Source organism: Prionailurus bengalensis, chromosome E3, assembly GCF_016509475.1.
Source record: "Prionailurus bengalensis isolate Pbe53 chromosome E3, Fcat_Pben_1.1_paternal_pri, whole genome shotgun sequence".
Lineage (NCBI taxonomy): Eukaryota > Metazoa > Chordata > Mammalia > Carnivora > Felidae > Prionailurus > Prionailurus bengalensis.
In genome coordinates this window covers 16,929,187-16,954,295 of record NC_057357.1, presented here as the reverse complement: position 1 = coordinate 16,954,295, position 25,109 = coordinate 16,929,187, and the positions used below count along the sequence as shown (strand labels likewise).

Sequence of the window (25,109 nt, the reverse complement as noted above, 5' to 3'; positions counted from 1 at the left end):
TCAGTACGAAAGGAGGGTGGGAGGGGTATGCCGGGACTGAGGAGTAGGAGGGCTTCCCTCGTCGCCTTGGGACGCAGCAGCTACAGCGCCGGGGAACCGGGCAGTACAATGTTTCCGATTGGCAGGGACTATGGGGGGGCCTCGGCCTTCCCCCCACCTTCACTCCCACCCCTACCCCAACTTCCACCCCCGGTAAGCGAATTTTTGCGAGGCCTGGGGCGGAGGTCCGAGCCTCCTGGGTGAGCGCTGCCCGGGAGAAAGCCGACCGCGGCAGCGGGTGGGAGTTCCGAGTCCAGCATGTGGGAAGCGCTCTGCCTGGGGCGCCGCTGGCGCATGCGTATCGGGGAGCTTCAGCCAGCGCGACGCGGTCGCCATCGCGGGAAGGCTTCCGTTAGAGCGGGCCTGGAGCCGGCGGCTGGTCCAGCTCCAGGGACCCAGCCGCTGGGCGTCATTGGCTCAGGCTGTAAGGCCCTCATCACCCTGTCCCGCCTAGGTCGGGCCCGGCGGCGGTGGCGTCAGGGGGCGGAGCCGCCCCGAGCGCCCTTTGTCTGTGGAGGCTGGTGAGTGCGGCGTGCCGCGGGCCGGGAGGCGGGCGAGGGGGAAGGGCGGGCGGCGGCCCAAGGGTGCCCGGGTAGCGGTCGCAGTCTGCGTTCAACTCGGAGTACCTCTGCAGCGCCGTCCTCCTTCTCGGAGACCCGCGCCCCTTCTTTGATAGAAAGGCCGCCCCATCCCAAGAGTACAAACATATTTTCCTCTGGTATCTTTTGCAGTTGTTGTTTGGTGTGGGCATGGGTGGGTGTCATTTTTGGGAAAGATTTTCCCCATCTCAAGATTATTAAAACCTTAACCTTTACTTTTTTCTAATGTTTTTAAAGGATTTTTAAAATGTCTTTTTTACATTTGTACTTATGTTGGATATTAATTTGTTGTCAGGTGTTGGATAGAAATGAGCCTTTTTCCCAGTTGTCCTGCCATTATCTAGTGAATCATTTTCCCACTGAATTGAAATGACACTTCTATTACATTCTGCAGGCGTGTATATACTCGGAAATGTTTCCAGACAGTTTCTTGCACTGCTCTGACAGTTTTTGCACTGTGTTTTAATGTTAAGTATGTTTTAATATGTGGCAGAGCAAACGCCCCCTAATTATGTCCTCTGACAGTAATGATCTATTTCTTTTGACGTATTTGGAATTGTGAAAAATGTAAAGGTTCAAAAATTATAATTCTCTAAGAGAAAGAATTGATCGTGGCACTTAGCGGTGCTCAATAGATAGTTATTAAACGAGGGAATGTTTGTTGAAAGTCACTGTGTTGTTGAAAATGTTTACGTTTCCTTGTTGCCATCAGGATAATCTAGTTTCTTAGAAGTGCCTTCAAAGCCCTTTATGATCTTAATATTGCATAATATTTTGCCATCCACTCTTGCACATCGTGCTATAGCCATACCAAACTGTTTAAACATGACACAAAACCCTCTGGGAAAAATTCATTCATTTGATTATGTCAAAAATTTAAATTTCTGTATTCAGAAAGAACAAAGGGCTAAAAACAAGAGACATGAAAAAATGTGCAACATGTGTAGGAGACAAAGGATTAATGTCCATAATATGTAAAGAACCTCTGTAAATAGCAAAAAAAAAAGAAAAAAAAAAGAAAAAAGAAAAGAAAGAAACAACAGAAGGAAAAAGGGAAAATGGTCAAAGGATATGCACAGGCAATTTATAGAATACAGGTAACCAAAAAACAAAACAAAACAAAATTTCTAATGCTTAACCTCATAAGTAACCCTAGAATGCAAATGAAGACAAAGATATTTTTCACAAAATAGAATGGAAAAATATAAAAATATTGATGATAAAAGGTGTGAGGGAAATGCCCAGAAGAAGGACCCAGTTGTAAAATTGAGGAAGACACTTTGAATGGCAGTGTGACCGTACCTACCAAAATGTTAAATGAGCTCACCTGGCTCAGAAATTTCATTCTGGAATCAGTCCTGCAGAAATAGTTGCACAGGTACACAGTGTGTAAAAAAGTGTGTAAAAAGAAGTTTTATTTCCATATTATTTGTAATTGTGAGAAATAAGTATGCTTAAATGTTCACTAGGGATATGCTTAAATATATTATGATAGATCCATACAATGGAATACTGTGCTGCCATAAAATAGAATAAGGTAGTTTATTTTGAAGTTAACAAACAAGGAACAATTTAATGAATAAAGACATTTAGTGAATAAAGGATGCTAGAGAACAATGGCACGTAGTGTAGTGTGCATCATATTAAGTACGGATGTGGTTATATATGTTCATAAATGCACAGAAAAGGATGTACACCAAATGACTGACAATGATTTATTTCAGAGAGGGAAATCGAATAGAGAAGAGGGATTGAAAGTCACTCACATCTTACTCAGTATATTCCCATGTTTTGAATGCTTATGGTTTCATGTAGAATGTGTAAAAAAAATTGAAACATATATTACATGTGTAAGGAAAAAACACTTGATCTTAGCCAAAAGACCGAGAAGCTATTTCTTGTGTAAGGAAAAAACAAAACAAAAGCCTCACATGAACTTAAGATCTACACAGGGGGGGAAAAGTGTTTTATGATGCAGAAAATTTTTAAATTAACTTTTTTTTAAAGCAGCAAAGAATAAAAGACAAATGATAACAAGAAGACTACATTTGTTATTTATGTTATACCAAGGGAGTTGCTGTTTACTGTCTGTGTTCAGGGATCCCCAAGACTATCCTTAGGTTCAATGATTTGCTAAAATGACTCACAGAACTCAACAAAACTGTTATACTTACAGTAGCATAAATATTACAGTGAAAAGATACACATTAAAATCAGCAACAAAAAATGCAAGTAGAGTCCAGAAGAGACCAGGTACAAGCTTCCAGTTGTCTTCTATCAATAAGAGTCATGCAGCTAGCATTTACATCCTCCCAGAAGTGACATGTAATAACATGTATGCAGTATTGCCAACCAGGAAATCTCCTCCAAACCTTGGCATCCAGAGTATTTATTGGAAGTTGTTCATGTAGGCATAGCTGACCACCTGTGCTGCTGACCTTCAGTCTCCAGTCTCTCCAGAAGGCAAGCTGATACCACATGGCCCAAGGATCCCACCATAAATCCTCTTTTGGCATGAACTTTCTGACCTGTCCCAAGGCTTCAGGTAAACAGAGACACTCTTAAAAGGCAGGGTGTTGCAAGGCTATAGATTATCTTTCAGGAACCAGGCCACGATCAAACCTTTCCTTAAAATGTACAGTCTGGGCCACCCAGACCTGCTTAGTTCATCCTTTCCTGCACTCTGTACTTTGTAATAAAGAATTCTTACAAATTAGTGGAAAAGGCAAAATGGTAGAAAAGTGGACAAATTACACAAAAGTGTAATTTATGAAAGAAGAAACATGAAAACTACAAATGTAAAGTCTGCCTCCCATGTTATCTAAGAATTACATTCTAAAGCAGTAATTATATACTATGTATTATATTTAAAAAGAATAATGCTGATCATTCTTGGCTAATGGTCACTCTCATATATTGTTGATTAATATGAAAAATGATACAACCTTCCTCAATAGTGTTTTGTCTTCCTTTTGATCCAGCAGTTCCACTTCTAGGAATCTATCCTAAAGAAATAATCACACAAAAATTATGCCAAGACTGTATAATGTTTGCTGTCGTCTATAACAGGAAAAGAGAAATAAAGCTCCCTAAATGCCTATTAATAATTAACTTATTAAACAAGTTTTGGGTATTGCAAGCAATTGAATATACCATGACACTATTTTTTTTTAAATTTTTTTCCTTTTTTATTTTATTTCTTTTGTATTTTATTTTATTATTTATTTAATTCCAGTAAACTTAACATACAGTGTTATATTAGCTTCAGGTGTACAATAAGTGATTCAACAATTCTATATACTATTCAGTGCTCATCATAATAAATCTCTTTAATCTCCACCACCCATTTCACCATCCCTCCCCACTCACCTCATCTCTGGTAACCATCAGTTTGTTCTTTATAGTTAAGAATCTGTTTCTTGGTTTGTCTTTCTTTCTTTTTTTTTTTCTTTTGCTTGTTTGTTTTGTTTCTGAAATACCACCTGTGAGTGAAGTCATATGGAATGTATCTTTTTCTGACTTATTTTGCTTAGCATAATACTGTCTAGCTCCATCCATGCTGTCACAAATGGCAAAATTTCATTCTTTTTTGATGGCTGATTAATATTCCATTGCATATATATGCCACATCTTTATCGATCTATCTGTAGACACAGGCTGCTGTAAACAGTGTGGCAGTAAACATAGGGGTGCATGTATCCCCTTGAATTAGTGTTTTTTTTTTTTTTGTATTTGGGGGTAAATACCCAGTAGTGCCATTGCTGGATCATAGGGCAGTTCTAATTTTAACTTTTTCAGAAACCTCCATAATGTCTTCCACAGTGGCTGCACCAGTTTGCATTCCCAACAGTGTAAGAAGGTTCCCCTTTATCTGCATCCTAGCCAACACTTATTGTTTCATGTGCTTTTTATTTTAGCCATTCTGTCAGGTGTGAAGTGACACCTCATTCTAGTTTTGATTTGCATTTCCTTGATGATGAGTGATGTTGAATATCTTTTCATGCATCTGTTGGCCATCTGGATGTCTCCTTGGGAGAAATTTCTGTTCATTTCTTCTGCCCATCCTTAATTGGATTATTTGGGAGGTTGTGTTGTTGTTTTTTGGGGGGTTTTTTTGGGGTTTTTTTTTTTTTTGGTATTGAGTTGTTTGTATAAGTTCTTTATATATTTTGGATACTAACGCTTCATCAGATAGATCATTTGTAAACATTTTCTCCCATTCAGTATGTTACCTTTTAGTTTTGTTGATGTTTCCTTCGATGTGCAGAAGCTTTTTATTTTGATGTAGTCCCAATAGCTTATTTTTGCTTTTATTTCCCTTACCTTGGAAGACTTATCTAGAAAAATTTTGCTACAGCTGATGTCTGAGTGCCTGTGCCCTCTTCTGCAATTTTTATAGTTTCAGGTTTTACATTTAGGTTTTTAATCCATTTTGAATTTATATTTGCATATGGTATAAGAAGGTGGTCCAGTTTCATTCTTTTGAACATAGCTGTCCAATTTTCCCAGCACCATTTGTTAAAGAGACTGTATGACCCTAGTTTTTTTAATATTTAGATTTTTGTTTTCTGTCCTGAAGTGATGTACACAATACTGTCAATTAAAACCCAGATTTCAGAAAAGAAAATCAGACATATAATAATGACATATGCCATATTATAATATGTGTGAGAATTAGTATAGAAAAAGCTGGGAAGTATGTATCCCCAAAAAACTGGTTATCTCTGGGTAATGATATTATAAGTGATTTTCTTTCTGCTTTTCTATGTTTACAAAAATTTTTGTTTTAATATTTGTCAGAAAATAAAATTAAGGTGTTTCCAAGGTAGAGAAAAGGTGTGGAGAGAGAAATCACTCTGACTCCAGCATGAAGAAAATACTGGACTAAAGTTAAGGACCAGTTTGATGGATGCAGAAGTAGTCAAAGTGAGAGATGATAGTGGCCTGAATCAAGGTAGTGGAAGTGAAGATGGGACATTCACTACATATTTAAGGGGATAAATTTACCAGGATTTGACTTTAATTGAAGAGAGAGACTAAGGGAAAGAAAGAAAGAGAGGTCAGGAATGGCATTCAGGTTTCAGGCTTGGTGGTGCTATTCATTGAGATAGGGAATTTAACAGGAGAATAAGAACAGTATGTAACAAACTGATGAATGGAAGTTGTGGTTTATATACACAATGAAATACTACTTGGCAATGAGAAAGAATGAAATATGGCCTTTTGTAGCAACATGGATGGAACTGGAGAGTGTTATGCTAAGTGAAATAAGTCATACAGAGAAAGATAACATATGTGTTCACTCTCATGTGGATCCTGAGAAATTTAACAGGAGACCGTGGGGGAGGGTAAGGAAAAAAAAAGTTAGAGAGGGAGGGAACCAAACCATAAGAGACTCTTAAAATCTGAGAATAAACTGAGGGTTGATAGGGGGTGGGAGGGAGAGGAGGTTGGGTGATGGGCATTGAGGAGGGCACCTGTTGGGATGAGCACTGGGTGTTGTATGGAAACCAATTTGACAATAAATTTCATTTTTAAATAAATAAATACTAAAAACAAAACAAAAAACAGTATGTAACATATAAATATGTCTACTATGTGGCATTTTGTTTTAAATATTTTCAAAATATTCACTTATTAATCCTCAACAAACCCATGAGGTAGGTACTATTATAACTAGTTTTACAAATGAGGAAATGGAAACATTGAAAGGTTGAGTAACTTATACAACCAAACTCACACAGCTAGTAAGTTGTGGAGCTAGGAATCAAACCCAAACAGTTTGGCGATAGAGTTGGTGTTCATGCATACTTCATTGCAAATATATGGCAAGAGGCTTAAGAGAGAATGAGTTTGGGACATGTTAGGTTTGAGAGATCTGAGGGACACATGCCTGGGGATGTCCAGTAAGGTGGTTGGGTAGATATGTGATTATGTAGCTCAAAAAAGATGATCAGTGAAATCATGGCAGTGGGTAAAGCTGAAGGAATCCACCTGAGAACAAATAGAAGAGAATAAACACAAGTACTAACAAATGGACCTAACTGTATTACAAGTGAATGACATAACCACACTGAAGGAAGTGGCAAAGAAAAAAAATTAAATTATTTTAGAAAACACTATCTTGACTAGATACTGTATAACTAAAGACAAAGAGAACTCTACACAGATGCTGCAATTTCCAGTTAATAACTTTGTTTGTCACAGGGGTATGAGTCAATTCTGAAACTACTTTATGTATATACCAAAACTGAACAAATAAGTAAATATATTGTGGATACTAAGAGCCAACAATCTTCCTCCTTTCCTCACTGGTAACTTCTTTGTTGAAGAAAGAAGTGAGGAAAAGAGGAAGATTAAAAATGAGCCCTGAGGTATTGGATTGGAATCAGAGGTGTCATAATGAACTTGTAGCATTTAATACATAGATGAATACAGTGTGTGTGTGTGTGTGTGTGTGTGTGTCCGTGTGTCCATGTGTCCTATCTCTCCTAGAGGGCCTAGAAGCAATGATACCCCAGTAGCAGCGAGCACAGCTGATCTTTGTGCTGATCCAGCACCCAGATCTTTGTTTCTAAGCACTTCTCCAATAAAAGGAACTAGGGCTCCTTGGAGAAGTTGATTTCTAGGGCTGGGCAGGGATAATACAAGAACTTGAAACATCTTACAGTGCCAAGAAGTGCTCAAAATAGGATAGAGGCTGGTCAGAATAACATAGGAGTCTCCAACTGACCAAAGCCAAAACTGTGCAATAAAATAATGATAATATTGGTGCTTACAAAATATTCATGAGTTCATAGTGACATAAATAAATTAGTAAATAAATGATAAGAGATATGGAGCAGCTTTTCCTTGCAGAAAAATTTCAGTTAATAAATTAGTGGGAGGTATACCTGGATGGCTCAGTTGCTTAAGCGTCAGACTTTGGCTCAGGTCATGATCTGACAGTTCATGGGTTTAAGCCCTGTGTCAGGCGCTGGCTGACAGCGCAGAGCCTGCTTCAGATCCTGTCTCCCTGCCCCTCCCCAGCTCCCTCTCCCTCTCTCAGAAGTAAACATTAAAAATGTATACATAAATAAGTTAATGGGAAAGAGAGAAATGGAGAAATCACCATTAGACCAACACTATATTACTAATTGTTGCAGACAAGATAAACTGATGGATGCTAAAGTTAGTGGGTTTGAGAAGAATCAGGATATTTATATCTTCAAGTATCTCCCCAAGATATTTATCAGCTACAGAGGGAAAGATGGTTGCTCTACAGTAGGGAAGCCAGGTGAACACCACCTTAACCAAGTGATAAAGGTTAACATTGTCATTAATGAAGTGTACCAACATCATAAACCCATTAATGCGATGTAAAAGATAAAAGATCACTTCTGTGTTATTCTTGCCAAAAATACTTAGCTTCATTCCAACCATGAGAAAACATCAGACAAACCCGAATTGAGGGACACTGCAAAATAACTCATCAGTACTCTTCAAAAGTATTAAGCTCAAGAAAGACAGAAAGGCTGAGGAACTTACAGATTGGAGAAGACAAAGGGAAAAAAACAACTAAATTCCATGTGGGATCCTGGATCAAAGAAAAAATACTACTAGAGAAACTAGTAAATTTTGAGTAGTTTGAATTAATAGTATTGTACCAATTTAAATTCCTTGTTTTGATCATCGTACTATAGGCATATAAAATATTAACATTTGGACAAGTAGGGTGAATTGTATGTGGGAATTGTGTGTTATTCTTATAACTTTACTGTAAGTCTAAAATTGGTTCAAAATAAGTTAAAAATAAAAAATAGAAGAGGAAACAGAAGAACCCTTTCATTTACTCATTTAGCAGATACTGAGTGCCTACTATGAGCCACATACTGAAAGTATTAAAAGTGGAATAGTAAATAAGACAGAAAAGATTCCTGTCTTCATGGAGGTTAACATCACACAATGGTGAGGTATAAATAAAAATGATGACTACAAATAATTAACAATGATAAAAAGTGCTACCAAAAAAAGGAAGGTGTAAATGAGGGACCTCACATGTCTTGATATCAAAAATCTTCCTTGATTTAAACTGAGACCTGAAGGAAGAGTAAGTATCATCTGGAGTGGAGGAGGGGAGATACCACACAGGACACATTTAAGGACTTAAAAGCAGAGCTGTGTAGATGAAATCTCAGAAGCAAGCAGGGGAGTGGCTTGAAAGATCAGGAAGCAGGTCACAGGATTTTTTATGGCTTTGTATTCCAGCCTAAGAGCTGTAGGGAGCCACTGAAGAATTTCAAATAAGGGACTGATATGATCAGATTTGTATACCTTTAAAGATTCCTTTACTTCACCTGTGGAGGGAACAAAGATAGATATTGAAAACTCCTAAGGAACAACAATATGTAAATGGTAGGCAGAGGAAAAGGGACTAGAGCATAGCCTGCTGAGAAAGACTGTGGACATAAAGCAAAACACAGCTGTTAGTAATGTCAGAGACCCATCAGAGCTCAGGAAGTAATAAAGCCCATTGCATGAACAAAAGTGTTGTTGACATTCCTAACCAGAGCAATTTTAGCGGTGTGCTGATGGCAAAACAGAAGAAAGATCATAGATAATTGAAAAATAAATGGGTAATGAAGAAGTAGAGACAAGTACTAACAATCCTTTGAAGAGTTGTAGCCTTGAAAAAAGAATGGATATTAGTTACAAAAGGGCATATAGCCAGTGAAAGTTTTTAATGCTGGGAGAGATCTTAAATGGTTTTAAATTATGACAGGAGGAGTCAATAAAATGAAAGATCAAGTTGCAGATCAAGGACTGAGAAGATATATGCTAGATTCAGGCCTGTAGGGAGGCTGGAGAGAATGGTTTGATCCTAGAGAAGAAATATTTTTTAAGGCAAATCCCTGGGCCAAGAATACTCCCCCAGAGATGCCATTTCATTAGGTCTGGGATTGAACCAGTGAATCTGCTTTTCAGCAAATGCTGTGTGATTCAAGTGACCTGCAGACCACACTTTGATAAACATTGCTCTTTTTTTCTATTTTTCCCCTATACTAAGCCACTCCTGTCTTTTTTTTTTTTTTTTTTAATGTTTACTTCTTGAGAGAGAGACAGAGCATGAGCGGGGGAGGGGCACAGAGAGAGAGAGAGGGAGACACAGAATCTGAAGCAGGCTCCAGACTCTGAGCTGTCAGCACCCAGCCCGACGTGGGGCTTGAACTCACAAGCGAGATTATGACCTGAGCCGATGTTGGACACCCAACCGACTGAGCCACCCAGGCACCCCAAGCCACCCCTGTCTTCACTTTCTTCCCCATGCAGTCTATAACATAAGGTTTCCTGGTTCATAGTCTAGCATTTTGTAAGGGAAGAAACTTCAGAACTACTATGGCACCGGAAGTGGGTGACAGAAGTAGAATGATGGCGAAAATCACTGGCATTGAAGAAGTTAACAAAATTAGAGGCTCTGATAATGGTTCTGAATTCCTGCTTGCTTAAAAATCACTTGTGAGGCACTCAAAAAATGTATAGATTTCATCTCAACTCACTCAACACGGACTTCATCTCAACAGTTTTTGGGTGGAACCTGGACATGTATATATACGTTAATATATACATGGTCAAGGAAGTTCACTCAGATTTTTGGAAAAGCTTGGAGGAAAAAGGGTGTTAAGCCAGAAGTCATTCTTCATCTGAATTGATTATAATTTTAGTATTCCTTAGGCAGTCATGGGAATTCCTTACTTTCCAAGCCATCATGGTTACATATTTGAAAAAGCCTGTGGTGACACCACAGGCTTCTCTGGAAAGGACTACATGTGTATTGTATGAAAAATTACACATAGTTTGGGGGTGGAGAGTGGTTGGTTTGGGGGGTTTTATGTGTGTGTGTTTCCAATACAGGAATTAAAAGGGAAATTTTCAGAAGGGGATCAGATTAAAAAATGAAAAGGGAGAGAACAGGTACTAAGAAGAACTTCAGAGTATACTAGAAGGAACCTAGGGCTGTGAACCAGGAGACCTAGGTTCTAGAACCAGCTCTTTCACTTAGTTCTATGATCTTCAGCTTCAGAATCCTCCTTTAAACCAAAAAGCTGAGAACTAGATCAGTGCTTCCAACGTGTGTTCTCTGGAAACTTAGTCTCATCAGATGCCATAAGAAAATTCTCAAATAACTAAGTTTGCAAGCAATATATATTTGACATGCTCTTTATCCCCTTGGGTTCACACATATGAAGGAGAAACCCTGTTCTGCCTAACTTGGTAAATGCTGTTTTTTATTATTGTGATTATTTATTATTTTGTAAGTGGTTTTGAGGTGATTGGGTTGAAACCATCAGAGCATTCTCATAGATTCTGTCTGGCTCTTCAGAGAATAGGACCCTTTTAGAGCTTTTGCTTGGTGAAATAGGACCTGTTGTTGTTGTTTTTTTAACGTTTATTTATTTTTGAGAGAGAGAGAGCAGGGGAGGGGGAGAGAGAGAGGGAGACACAGAATCTGAAGCAGGCTCTTGGTTCTGAGCTGTCAGCACAGAGCCCGATGCTGGGCTTGAACCCACAAACCATGACATCATGACCTGAACTGAATTTGGACACTTAACCGACTGAGCCACCCAGGTGCCCCAGGCCCTGATTCTTAAAATGCTTTTAAATTACTCCTGAAAGGTGTACCTCTTAGTCAACTGGTTGTAAAATGTTAAATTCATGCCCTATCTTGGGCAGTGATTGGCTTCCTCATCTAACAAGGCCATTCCACTGGAACTGTGATTTTCTCTTCTTAAAAAAACTTACTTCTCAGGAATGACTTCATTCTTTAATACCATCACTAGCTTTTGAGAGAAATTTTTCAGGCCAAACGTTGTGAACAGAAAAAAGAATGTTTTCTTTCATGCTTATCAGCAGATCAAGATATTTTGCTCTGTTGTTGATGTTGGTGAAAGTCTTCTGAAAATCTTTCACTAGGCACGGACCACATGTTTTCTATTCTGAGAAGAGGATGGGTAAGAACTAAAGCTAAAGTTTGTTTTTGGTTGATGGATCTGTATATATCTGCTTTTTGTAATGTGTGAATCTGAGAAATTCTAGAAATGCTTTTTGATTGTTTTTAAAAATTCCACACCATACTATGAAGTATGAACAGATAGTTTGTATGTTACTTTACAGACTCTCTAGGTCACTAAGTGACTGAGACTGCTGGACTTCTTTTGTAAGACTGGTGCATCTCATTACATGTGCTACACCTGATATAGTATCTCACAAGATTCCTGTCAGAAGGGAGATTTGAGTATCATAGTGAAGTCTGTTCATGAAGGACTGATGCCTTTAGGGGGAAAAAGTAATAGCCACTTTGAGGAACCCCCACATGTCAACCTTGCATGAACAAGGCAAGATTCTGAGAGTGGCTGCCCTGAGAAGTCATTCTTGTGGATAGCCATTGGCTCCTGAGGTTCTCATCAGAGATGAAGCACCTTTAATACCTGGGAGTGAGTGATTGTTTTCCATAAGGCATTGGAAAATCAGCTTTCAGGGACTGACAAGGACACTGAAGCTGTTAGTACTGGTGTATCTCCTGACTGTCCTTCTAGAAGAAAGCAAAGCTTTGATGGCATTATAACTTAAGAACTGCAAAGAGGTGTAGTAATCCTGGTGGAGGACTGAATCCACGTACTCAAACAGGAAGGTGAACATTTTGAAAAATGAGAAGAGTGAAATCTCCTTTGTGTATTAGAAAAATCATCTTTAAAGATTTTCTTTTTAAGTAATCTCTTCACCCAACATGGGGCTCTAACTCACAACCCCAAGATCAAGATGGCCCAGGAAGATCAGCTTAAAGAGAGTAAAGGAGAGAAAATCTCTGGAGTTTGAATTTGGGGATGAATGTATCCCCTTAAAAATAAGATCAGGCTCTCATGGGGCGCCTGGGTGGCGCAGTCGGTTGAGCGGCCGACTTCAGCCAGGTCATGATCTCGCGGTCCGTGAGTTCGAGCCCCGCGTCAGGCTCTGGGCTGATGGCTCAGAGCCTGGAGCCTGTTTCCGATTCTGTGTCTCCCTCTCTCTCTGCCCCTCTCCCGTTCATGCTCTGTCTCTCTCTGTCCCAAAAATAAATAAACGTTGAAAAAAAAATTAAAAAAAAAATAAGATCAGGCTCTCAACATATGTTTTCTCTATCAGCTCATATCAGTGGTTTTCATCTCCTTACTTAGAAGTCACCTGGAAACTTTAGAATTTAAAATGCTGTTGCCCAGGGTCATCGTAGACCAATTTGTATAATACTGGATTTATCCAAATCTTAGCATTTGCATTTTCAGAACATCCCCCAAGTGTGTAGCCAGGGCTGAAAATCACTGAACTTCCTTGAGCTTCCCATATGCCACAATAAGAGAAAGTCCTACACTGAATTCCTCAGTATGTTGGAAGAACAAGAATGTCATGGTTAAGTTATCCAGCCTTTGAGCTTATGTCTTAGAGGGCTTCTCTCTAAACTGCCATCCTAACACGAAGCAAAAACTCTAAGAGTTAGTTTCAGTGTTATCACGTATTGACCAGATGCTTCTTTGCTCTTTTTCTTAGTTATGCCCTCTCAGAATGTTATACTTTCCCAAAGAGGGAACATGGAAGAGAAGGAAATGAATGATGAATCACAGATAGTCAGGTCTCAGGTAAGTTCACTTTTATTCTCCTCGGAAATGCTGTTATAGTTCTAAGAATGTGGGCACTTTTATTTTTCAGTTCTCAGTTGTGAATCCAGAGCCCTTTAGACTTTTATGGCAAATGATAATCTCTGTAAGATGTTTCCCATTTGCCTTATATATCCTTTATAACTCTTCTCTCCTTCCAGCATTTTTACAAGATCATGGGCTCATGTCTGTTCTAGATGTTTTAAAGGAAACAAAAGAAGCCATTGACTATCTTTTAATCACCCTTTACTTAAACAGCTCACCAGACTTTAAACAACGCTTGTCATTCTCTCTGTAAACAATGAATGATGCCCAAGTATGACTTCTTGGAGCTAATGACATTATTAAATATACCTGAGGACATCTGCCACAAGACAGTGTTTATCAAGAATCTCTTGTATCTCTTACAAAATCTGTTTAAGCCTGTTGTTACTATTCCATAATTTAAGTATTATGTAAACTGATAAGGTGTAACTATGACAAGGAGTTGTTTCTATGAAAACTAGTTGAATGCTTTGGAAAGACCTTATAAATGCCACTTTTTTTTAAATTGCTATCAAATTATGCGTGAGAAAACTGTAAAACACTGAAGTAAAATTATAAAAATCTCAGAGGATTCTACACTTGTATAATTCCCAAGTGTCACTTGCTTGTTCCACTTTAATGAAACAAAAACTGATGTATTATGGGTATGGGCACTCAATCATTAAAATCACTCTCATAGAAGAGGCTTAGATTTGCATCAAAAGATGAGCAAATGAATATACATTTATAATTTCAAATGAAAATGTTTAAGATATCTTTTATGGATCTCAACTTTAACAGCTTTTTAGCTTAACACAGCAGCTACCAGTATCAATTAATTCAGATAGGAGTGATGAAATTTGAAGTGGGGTTCATGAACAAATGGCTAAGAAAGAATTCTCAAGACTTTTTTTTTTTTTTTTTTTTTTTTTGGTGCAAAAAGGTGATTTTATTTAAGCACGAGGACAGGACCCGTGGGCAGAAAGAGCTGCACTGGGATTGGGAGGAGCAACTGATTATATACTTTTAAGTTTGTGGAGGGAGCAGGGTTAGATGAAGAAAAAATTAGTTTCTAAGGAATTTCTGTATGGTGAAAGCAGGGTCTTACTGGACCCTGAAGACTTAGCTATTGTCAAGATAAGGTTGCTTTTAGATTGTAATGAAATGTAAACATTAATGCATTAAGGCAGCCACAAACTCCTTGAGGAATGTTATACACTACAGGTCTCTGGTATCTATCAGTGGTCTGCAAGCTGTAAGGGGATTTAATTTAAACTACATTTTTCTTGTCTTTGTTTCCCTCAAAAGGAGGACTTCTCTTGTCCCAAATTATATGAAATAAATAATCATTATCTGTAGGTAGCCAATAAATTCATTGGAGGAGATTTTTACAGGTCTACACCATACAGCACTTAAAAAAGTGTAATGTTGGATGCTCCTATGAGTGTAGAATGCAACAAAATACACCAGGTACTCAGAGAAGGGAGAAATCTGTTTGAGACCAGAATGATGAGGGTAGACTTCATGAAGAAGATAGAGTTTGAATTTGTGCTGATATTGGGTAGAATTTGGGGACTAAAGTAGACAGGAGCACTGCAGACAGGAAATAAAACTTGTGCAAGAGCAGGGACAATAAGAAGACTGGCAGCTGGAGCTGAGCGTTTATTTGGTACATTAGTGCTTTGGGAATCTTTGGGTTGCAGGGAATAGATTTATTAGGTTTATTCTTAATTATAAGGCTCCACACAGACAGGAATAGAAAGACATCAAGAACTAAGGTGACATATCTGCTTCTTGGCATTCTAGCCAAAGAAGTTTGTTTTAATTTTCCAGAACCACTTATTATGTTAAGAAAGATGATTCAGAAGCACCTGGGTGGCTCAGTCACTTAAGTTACAGACTCCTGATTTCAGCTCAGGTCATGATCTCATGATTCATGAGATTGAGCCCTGTGTTGGGCTCTGTGCTGTCAGGACAGCCTGCTTGGGATTCTGTCTCTGCCCCTCCCCTGTTAGCGCTCGCTTTCTGTCTCTCTGTCTCTGTCTCTGTCTCTGTCTCTCTCTCCAAATAAACTTAAAAAAGAAAAAAGAAAGATGGTTAATTCATCAAGTATTTTTTGAGCAGCTACTATGTACCAGAAATTGTGCTTGGCATCAGATATACATCAGTAAGCAAAATAGATGTTCCTAAATCCAAGTTGCTTAGAGTCTAACAGAAACGTCCACTCACTTGCAAATTGAGGTGTTTATTATACAAAATAAGAATAAGAGGCTGTGAATGTGCGTTAGGGAATCAAGAAAAAACTCTCTGGGGAAGTGAAATTTAAGGTGAAATGTAAAGGTTATACAAGTGTTAAAAGAAGTAAGTGAAAAAGAGCATTTAACATCATGTGTAAAAGCTATGGGTATATTTGAGAAGTTAAAAGAAGGCCACCATTGTTGGAGTGGAGGGAGGGAGAGAATGACTTGAGATAAGCTTGGAGAAGTATACATGGCCTAAGTATGCAGGACTTTCTTATGCAAGAAAAGTTTGGGTTTTATTCTAAATGAGGTAGAAAGCCTTGGGGGAATTTAAGCAGGATAGTAACATAATAATTAACTGAATTCCACTTTAAAGATCACCCAGATGTGTGCTATATAACAAATGAATTTTTGACAGGCAAGAAAGGAAGGGGGAGAGAACCACTTAGGAAGCTACTACCACATTGTAGATGATAGAAAATAATAACTTACAACTAGGTGGAGAAGGGGCACTTGAGTGGCTCAGTTTGTTACAGAATCAGGCTGGAACACTGGCAGAAAAACCAAGCGACACTTGGAGACCTTGGTGGATTGGAGATTTATTTAACACCGGCGGGCTTAGAGGAGACCGTTTCTCCAAAGATCTGAGCCCCGAATGCGAGCAGGAAGGGTAATTTATAGTTATCAGCCTCCATATTTGTGTGTGTGTTGGGGGAGGGAGAGTTGGTTTTCATGCTGCAGCAAACAAAGGAAGAACCCAGAGGAGGGGTCTCTAAGCTAGAGACCAGAGTTTGTTTTAGTCCAATCAGCCATCTTTGGTGTACTTTATCCACTTCTCCAACATTCCCCCTTTTGATGCCTTTTAAAAAAACTTTTAGTAGGCATCACCTTTCAGTTTTACAGGTTGGTACTCTCAGAAGGCTAAGATATGGGCAGTAGTTTGGCAAGCAACAGTGTTTTCAATAAAATGTATCATGGCATTCAGTATACAGGGGCCAATGGATATAAGTAAAATTATGGAGAGGAGAGGCCCCATCAGGGCAGAAAGCCAGGATCCCCAATCCGTGAGATCCCATCCTTTCCATTGATTGATATTTTCCTGTTGTCTATGTTGAATTCTTTCCTTGAGCTCCTTAACCTTAGTTGTAACTATTCCTGACTGATTTATGAAATAGCAACATTCCTCCCCCAGAAAGATGCAATTCCCTCCTTTTTCTGAAGTGAGGAGGTTGAGGGCTTTCCTATTTTGGAGGGTCACTGCTGCCAGAGAGTTTATTTGGCTTTGTAAGGTTACCAGAGAATCTGCCACCTGTTCCATGTCTTCATTCAGCTCTTGAGATAGTCTATGGTACAGTCCTACGGATGAACCTGTGCCCCCTATTCCAGTCCCTATTCCTGTCTCAATTCCTGCTCCTATCAGAATGAGTAGCAGGATTACCTGTTTAGTCCAGGACTTGGGGCTAAAGGCTGTTAGGAACTGATCTTCAGTGTATATGGATATCTCTGGGGTTAGGAAGACGGAATAACATATCTGAGTCCAGTTGGCCTCTAAGCAATTGGTAGGCTGAATTAGAACATAGATAGAACAACCCAGGGGTTGAACATAGGGTTGTATTCCTCTTTAAGGTTATATTTCTTCTGTATAGAGAGTTACCATTCATACCTTCAGGGACTGTACAGATTAGATTGTCAGCATTTGTGAGACGGATCCCAGGGGCCAGGGGTCCAATTAAGACAGAAGTGTTGGTTTTGAGATTTTCAGAAGCTTCACAAGTCAAATGGATAGGAGTGGCTAAGTAAGCCCTTCTGCTGAGGGGCAAACACATCCAGCAGGTTTGGGTGTGATTACCTATTTTATGGAGGACTTGTAGAGTAGTGTTAGTCCAACACTGGAGTGGGGAATTGGTAAACATCTGATTGAAGGCTGAAAGGTTCAAACCCTGGTAGGCTGCTGGGGGAATGGTCACCTTTATGGGTTATATTACCCTATCCTGGGTATCCTTTATAAGCTTTTGAAGGGCTGTGTCTTGCATACCTCCCCCGTCCGAGATCCCTCATTGAGGAAGGTAAGGTAAGGTAGCAAGCTTCCCTCTCTGGAGGCCCTTGTTGTGACATGGGTTCCTGACATTTTGTGTTATCTCTGCGGTCCAATACTTAGTCCTTGGGGCACCGGGTGACTGACAGAGAATGTTTCTCCCTTGTAGCAATCTTTGTGGAGGGAGGTGAAGGCGCTGAATGCCCTTGACCCCTTTATTGTCACATAACAATCCTGGGAGCAAAGTGGGTAAGCAACAGTTGAGAGGGTGAGAGAGGTTATCATAATATGCAGGCAATACTTAATAATCCTCCCATCCAGAAGAGGTATGTGAGACCCAGCATGCATCTTTTGTCTCATGTCCAGCTTGTTGGTGCAGTCTCTATCAGCCCAACAGTAAGAAGTAAGATTAGGTGGCGCCTGGGTGGCTCAGTCGGTTGACCGTCCAACTTCAGCTCAGGCCACTATCTCAAAGTTCATGAGTTCGAGCCCCGCATCGGGCTCTGTGCTGGCAGCTCAGAGCCTGGAGCCAGCTTCAGATTCTGTGTCTCCTTCTCTCTCTGCCTGTCCCCCACTTGTGCTCTGTCTCAAAAATAAATAAATGTAAAAAAAAAATAATTTTTAAAAGATGTAAGATTAGTGCTATGACACCAGTAAGGGGCAAGGGCTGGCAGAGTTGCATCCAAACCCCTGGGCTAGGTTCATGTGTTGATTCCTCAAGCTTCTGCTGTGCGCAGGACAGCCAGGGTGTGGCTGGAGCAGGGCTGGAGGTCTCATGGGCCAGTGTCCCTTTTGAGGGTCAGTTTAAGCGGGTTGACTGGATCTGGATCACTTCGCCAAGTTGTGGGTTCTTCTGAGCTGGCCTTCTTAACTCTGTATTGATGGACCCATGGGGTAATACCTGAAACTTTAAGGGCTGTAGGAGTTGTTAGAATAACAGTATGAGGCCCAGTCCACCGTGGTTTAAGACGTTCCCTCCTCCAATCTTTGACCCATACAGAGTCTCCTGGCAGAAAGGGGTGAGAGTCCCTAAGGAAATTGGGGCCCTCTCTATGGTGTATCTCTGTAACTTGTTTAGGACTACCCCCAAGGTCTGGAGCTGTTCTCTTATTCCCTTGTCTCCAATCTGGTGTAGGTCTCCTGAGAGTTTTCCTAAACATGGGGAGTCACCAATATAATAACTCAAAAGGGGAGAATCCTAGTGCCCCAGGCATGCATCGGGCATGCAAGAGGGCCAGCGGTAGTAAATCTGGCCCTGGGCAATTAGTCTCTTGGTGAAACTTAGCCAGGGTTTCCTTGAGGGTTCAATTCATCTGCTCTACTTTCCCTGAGCTCTGGGGTTGGTAAGCAGTGTGCAGTTTCCAGGTAATGTTAAGGGACTTTGTCAGGGTTTGTATAATGTCTGCCACAAACGCAGGTCCATTATCACTGTGTATGGTTAAGGGTAGACCAAACCGAGGCACAATCTCCCATAGAAGAGCTTTGGCCACCTCGCGACTTCATTCTATTCTGATCAGGAATGCTTCGACCCATCCCGAATATGTGCAGATGATTACAAAAAGGTACCTGAATCCTTTATTTGGTTGTATGTCGGTAAAGTCCACCTCTAAATCTTCGAAAGGGGTGGCCTCCCTCCTTTGTGTGCCAGGTGGGGGCCATGGGGCAGACCAAGCATTGTTTTTGGCACACGTTACACATCGTTCACTGACAGCTCAACATAATGCCAGCAGCTGGCTGATACAGTAGTTCTTTTTGAGGAGGGCCTCTGGTGCAGTTTTCCCTAGGTGCGTGAGTTGGTGATATTCCTTCACTAGGTGTTTTCCCATAGACAACGGGACAAAGATGTGCCCATTTGGCATGACCCACCATCCCTCTTTGCTTAATGTGCCCCCTTCTGTCGAGGCCCAACTTCTTTCCTCATTTATGTACAGGGGTGGGGAGGCTTCCCTCTGGGGTGCAAGAGTGATAGTGTAGGGAGGAGCTTCACCTAGATCACCACAGGCGGCTGCTCTGGCTGTTTTGTCAGCCAGGCAATTTCCTTGAGATATGGGGTCATCTCCTTTCTGGTGTCCCTTACAGTGTAGGATAGCTACCTTGTCTGGGAGCCAAACAGCCTCAAGAAGCTTTAGTATTTCTTCCTTGTTTTTGATAGTTTTCCCTGCAGCTTTCCCTGCAGTAAGGAAGTCTTTTTTCTTTATAGATGGCCCCGTGTACATGCACAGTAGCAAAGGCATACTGTGTAGATGTTAACTCATTTACCTTTGCTAAGGATGAGGGCTGGGGTTTAAGGCTTACAGTTCAGCTCATTGTGCCGACCATCTTTCCGGCAAAGCCTCGGCATCCAGAACTTCGCTGGTTGTGGTTACTTCATATCCTGCTCTTTGGCTGTCCTCTTGTAAATAGCTGCTCCCATTGCTGAACAGGATGATCTCTGGGTTTGTTATAGCCTGGTCTTGGAGGTCCAGGCGGCTGGCGTAGACTTCATCCACTACTTCGGAACAGTCATGGTCGTGTTCTCCCTCTTCCGTGGGAAAGAAGGTGGCCATGTTTAGTGTTCTTACTGTTTCGAGAGTGACCCTTGGGTTTTCATAGAGAAGGCCTTGGTATTATGTCAGCTGAGAAGTGGAGAGGAAATGATATCCTTGGGTACTCATGAGGGACATGACCGAGTGTGGGACCTTAACATTAAGTGTGTGTCCCAGTGTGAGTTTGTCTGCCTCCTTGATGAGCAGGACTGTGGCTGCCAGCGCTCTGAGGCACAGTGGCCATCCTGCAGCCACAGGATCAGGTTTTGTTTGACAGTTAGGCCACTGGCCATTGCCAAGGCCCCATGCTCTGAGTGAGCACTCCAAGGGCTATTTTGTCCTTTTCATGTACAAAGAGGTTAAAGGGCTTTTCTGTGTCGGGCAAGCCCAGGGCTGGGGCTCGTCCCAGAGCCAACTTTATTTCTGTGAAAGCGGCCCTTGCCTCGTCAGTTCATGTGAGGGGCTCCCAGTCTGGCCCTCCCAACAGGTCATAGAGGGGCCTCGCTATGGTTGAGAATCCAGGGATCCAAATGCGACAGAACCCTGCAGCCCCTAAAAATTCACACAAGCCTCATTTTGTTTGGGGCTGTGGCAGTGTGGTGATAACCTTCTTCCTTTCCAGTCCTAGTTTTCTTTTTCCTTTTGTGAGGAAGAAGCCTAAGTATTGGACCTGCTGCTGGCAAATCTGTGCCTTTTTACAAGAGGCCCGGTACCCCAAGTAGGATAGGAGCTGCAGGAGGGCCTTGGTACCTTTCATACAGCCTTCTTGGGTGTCGCTGGCAAGGAGGAGGTCACCTACATATTGGAGGAGGACACACCCTCTGGTTTCCCTTGGAAAGCTGGTGAGGTCTGCAGCTAATGCTTCCCCCAAAAAAGTGGGTGAGTTCTTGAAGCCTTGGGGAAGTCATATCCAGGTCAGCTGCATCTGGCACCCTGTAACGGGCTCAGTCCATTCAAAGGCAAACAGTGGTTGACTTTGAGGAGCCAGACAGAGGCAGAAGAAAGCATCCTTTAGGTTGAGGCATGTAAACCATCTGGCTGACCCTGGAATTTGGCTGAGGAGAGTACATGGGTTCAGAACCACTGGGTGTAAGGAAACAGTCACTTTGTTAATGGCCCTCAAATCCTGTACTGGTCTGTATCCTCCTCCTGGCTTCTTGACTGGCAAGAGCGGGGTATTCCAAGCTGATTGGCACTCAATTGGAATACCTTCCTCTCTGAGCTTGGTCAGGTGCTCTTGTGTACCCATTCTAGCCTCGAGTGGAAGGGGTTCTGCCTTTGTCTCTGAGGTTGGGCTCCAGGGATCAGGTCAACAATGATGGGGGCCTGACTCCAAGCTAGTCCAAGTGCATTCTCTTCAGCCCATACAGAGGGGAATGTAAGCCTGAATTCTGAGGGGTTACAGGGTAGGGCCTGGGCACAGAATAGTCTCCATTCTTCTTCCCTTGGCAGGGTAATCACCAAGACCAGGGTTTCCTTCTGCCTTGGGTTTAATTGGAGGCTAGTGTGTCCAGTGGGTTCAAAAGTTATCTGGCCCCAAGTTTGGAGAGCAGATCTTGGCCCAGGAGAGGAATCAGGCAGTCAGGTAAGTAGAGGAACTCATGCCAGACCTTGTGACCCCCAAGTTCACATTGTTGAGCTTGACAGAAGAGCTCTTGTATCGCCCATGTCCCAGTAGCTCCAAGTATGGTTGCTGTCTTTTGGCTGAAAGGGGCTACCGGGGAAGTAACAACCAAGTGTTTAGTCCCAGTCTCAACCATGAAAGTTATTGTTCAGCTGCCTACTTTCATTTCAACCGTGGGCTCATGGGGCCAAAAGAGAAACAGACTTGTCCCCCTCAGTCTGATTCTATCCTGGCCAGACCAATGAGGTCCTCGCCTCGAGGTTCCTCCCAGTATCAGCTGGGTTTTGAGGGCCCCTTCCAATTCGGACATTCATTCTACCAGTGTCCCTTCTCTTTGCAGTATGCACGTTGGTCCTTTGCTAAGGGGGCTCTGGGCTCCCCCCTTTTTGGTGGTTGGGGTCTTCCCATCTTTGCAGTGTCTATTTCTTTCAGTGCTGCTGCAAGAAAGGTGGCCTTCTTTTTAGTCTTCTATCCACTTCTCTTTCGGCTGCAACTTCTCTGTTCCTGAAAACTTTATTGGTGACCTCTATCAGCTGAGTGATATTCACCCCAGCAAAGCCCTCCAACTTCTGGAGTATTCTTCTGATATCTGGGGAAGCCTGTGCCACAAAAGAGATATTTACCATTTGATGACTTTCTGGTGCCTGGGAGTCAAACGGAGTGTATACACGGTACGCCTCACATAGTCTTTCATAGTAGTGTCTGGGAGACTCCCCAGGCTGCTGTGTGACTGACAATATTTTAGTCATGTTCATGGGATTTTTGGCTCCAGTTCAGATTCCCCGAAGGAGGGCTTCCTGGTATTGTCATATGTGGGCTTGTCCTCCTTCTGTGGTGAAATCCCATGTTGGGCATTGAATCAGGGGCAGCAGCTTGAGCCCAGACAGCAGGGTCATTGATCCCCAGAGGTGCGTGATCTTCTAGGTACTGTCATGTTTCTCTCATTCTTCTTCTTTCTTCTGTATTAAACAGAGTACAGAGTAACTGTGACAATCTTCCCAAGTCGGTTAGTGGGTCTGGAAGAGGGACTCCATCAAGTCGACCATTGCTTGTGGCTTTTCAGAGTATGATGGAGTGTTATGTTTCCAATTGAGGAGGTTGGTTGTAGAGAAAGGTTGATAATAATACATCATGGAACAGCTGGGCTGGACTATTCTGTCCTCATTCTGTCTTTCAGGCTCTTTCGTCTCCCTTACAGGCATTTGGAGAGTGTTAGGTCTGGGTCTGGGGTGCAGTCTGGCTGCTGGCCCTTGTAGGGAGGGTTCTCTGGGTCTGGGAGGGGAGGAGGGATGGGTGGCAGCAGCAGTGGAGGAGGAAAGACAGAAGGGGGGCAGGGAGTTTCAAGCTCAGGGGAAGGGGGGAGGGAGCCCAGTGAGTCATAAGGTGGTGGAAAGATGGGATCTTCCTCTGGGTCTCCTGCAAACACTAAAGGAGTGGTGGATTGCTTCTTTGGCTCCCTGGGTGAGTCTTTGGATAAAACAGCTCAAACCTTTGCCTGGCTCTGCTTGCTATGGATGAATTGCACCCAAGGCAGAGGATTTCAAGCAATTTCAAGCCAGGAGTTGATGTATGGAAACTGATCAGGGTGACCTGGGTTCCCAGTGACTATCAGCCAAACCTGCTGCACTATTTGAGCATCTAATATCCCTTCCAGGGGCCATCCTACATTGAATATGGGCCATTCTAGTTCACAAAAGGTTCTTAACTTCCCAGGTGTCATTTTGACCCCATAATCACCTGAAAATCCCTTTTTAAAATTTTTGAGCATGACCTCTAAAATCATAGGCTTACTCTATTTTGACCCCATTATTAATTCCTTTCTCGTGTTTGGTGTTGCAGAGACAGACAAAGGGAGGGTATCCCCTCAGATGAGACGACCAATCAGATACTCCACTGGTCACGTTCCCAAGGGAAACTTTAGGTGAGGCTTGGCTGTAGTGGACTCAGCTTTGTGACTTGCAATTGGAGTCTATTCTGATGCCGCCCTGGACTGTATGCTTTCACCACGATACAGGAGAGCCCACTCAGACTCCGTAGACTTTTGGGGACCTTAAGGGTGCCTGTTCATGGAGCTACAAACTCAAACTCGACTGGCAAGCCTGGCCGAGCTGCACATTCACACACACACACACACACACACACACACACACCAGAGGCTATTACATTCCCTCCTGCAAAATTTTCTACCCGTGAGAGTGCTAAAGTCTCTGGGGAGTGATCAGGTCCCCCATCCACCCTTTTGGATGGGCCTGACTACTTTGGGGCCCCGGCCTTACTGGTTCCGACGTCGGGTCCAGGTCCTCACCTACCAGCCTCTTTGAGTCCGGTGGGAATGACGGAGCGGGGCCAGCCTGAGGCGACCAAATAGGAGACTGCCAAAATTCAGGCAGGGCACGCCTTCTTTGCGATTCCTCGCTCTGTCACCGCCTTACCGTTCTTCCAAACCGGTGGCAACAATGGGACAGCACGGTTGGGTTTCCTGGTCAGGCAACCAAATATGTTACAGAACCAAGCTGGAACACTGGCAGAAAAAACAAGTGGCACTTGGAGATCTTGGTGGTTCAGAGATTTATTTAACACCAGCGGGCTCAGAGGAGACTTTCTCCAAAGATCTGAGCCTGAATGCAAGTGGGAAGGGTAATTTATAGTTGTCAGCTTCCATATCTGTGGGGGTTTTCATGCTCACAGCAAACAGGGCAAGAAGAACCCGGAAGAGGGGTCTCTAAGCTAGAGACCAGAGCTTGTTTTAGTCCCGTCGGCCATCTTTAGTGCAGCACTTTATTCATTTCTCCAACAATAAGACTTCTGATTTTAATAAAAACAGAGCAAGGACCCTTACTCGGGGCTCTTGTCTCCTCAGAACATTAGCCTCTGTCGCGTTTTAATTCTGCGACCTGCTCTCTTACTGAACAAGAGAGAACTCTAGACCCAGGATCTGTGACACTCAAGCACCATGATTGTCACATAAGGAAGCACTGAATATTTTTTGAAAAATAGAAATTTGTGGGGCGCCTGGGTGGCTTAGTCAGTTAAGTGTCCAACTCTTGGTTTCAGCTCAGGTCATGATCTCACAGTTCATGAGTTAGAACCCTGTGTCAGACTCTGCTCTGACAATGTGGCGCCTGCTTGGGATTCTGTCTCTCTCTCTCTCTCTCTCTCTCTCTCTCTCTCTGTCAAAATAATTAAGTAAACTTTAAAAAAGAAAGAAAGAAAAATAGAAATTTTCATATGATGAAGATTGTTATCTCAAACCAGTGATGAAAAGATAGTTTATTCAATAATTGATGTTGGCATTTCTGGAGAGCCATCTAGAAAAAGGTAAAGTTGAATCCATACCTCATACTTTACATCAAAATAG

At 42.0% G+C, this 25,109-nt stretch overlaps 1 protein-coding gene across 2 annotated transcripts in view; it reads left to right on the top strand.

Annotated features, from left to right (window-relative positions):
- The first annotated feature begins 211 nt into the window (after positions 1 to 211).
- Positions 212 to 25,109, top strand: part of ZNF713 (zinc finger protein 713) — a 44,637-nt gene continuing 19,739 nt past the window's right edge. The window contains exons 1-2 of one of the 2 annotated variants that reach the window (XM_043559934.1): positions 212 to 560; positions 13,197 to 13,285. In XM_043559934.1, the coding sequence (XP_043415869.1) occupies positions 13,199 to 13,285 (87 nt within the window). In that variant the 5' untranslated portion in view covers positions 212 to 560; positions 13,197 to 13,198. The remainder of the gene's footprint in view (positions 561 to 13,196; positions 13,286 to 25,109) is intronic. The other variant, XM_043559933.1, reaches the window with a different exon arrangement.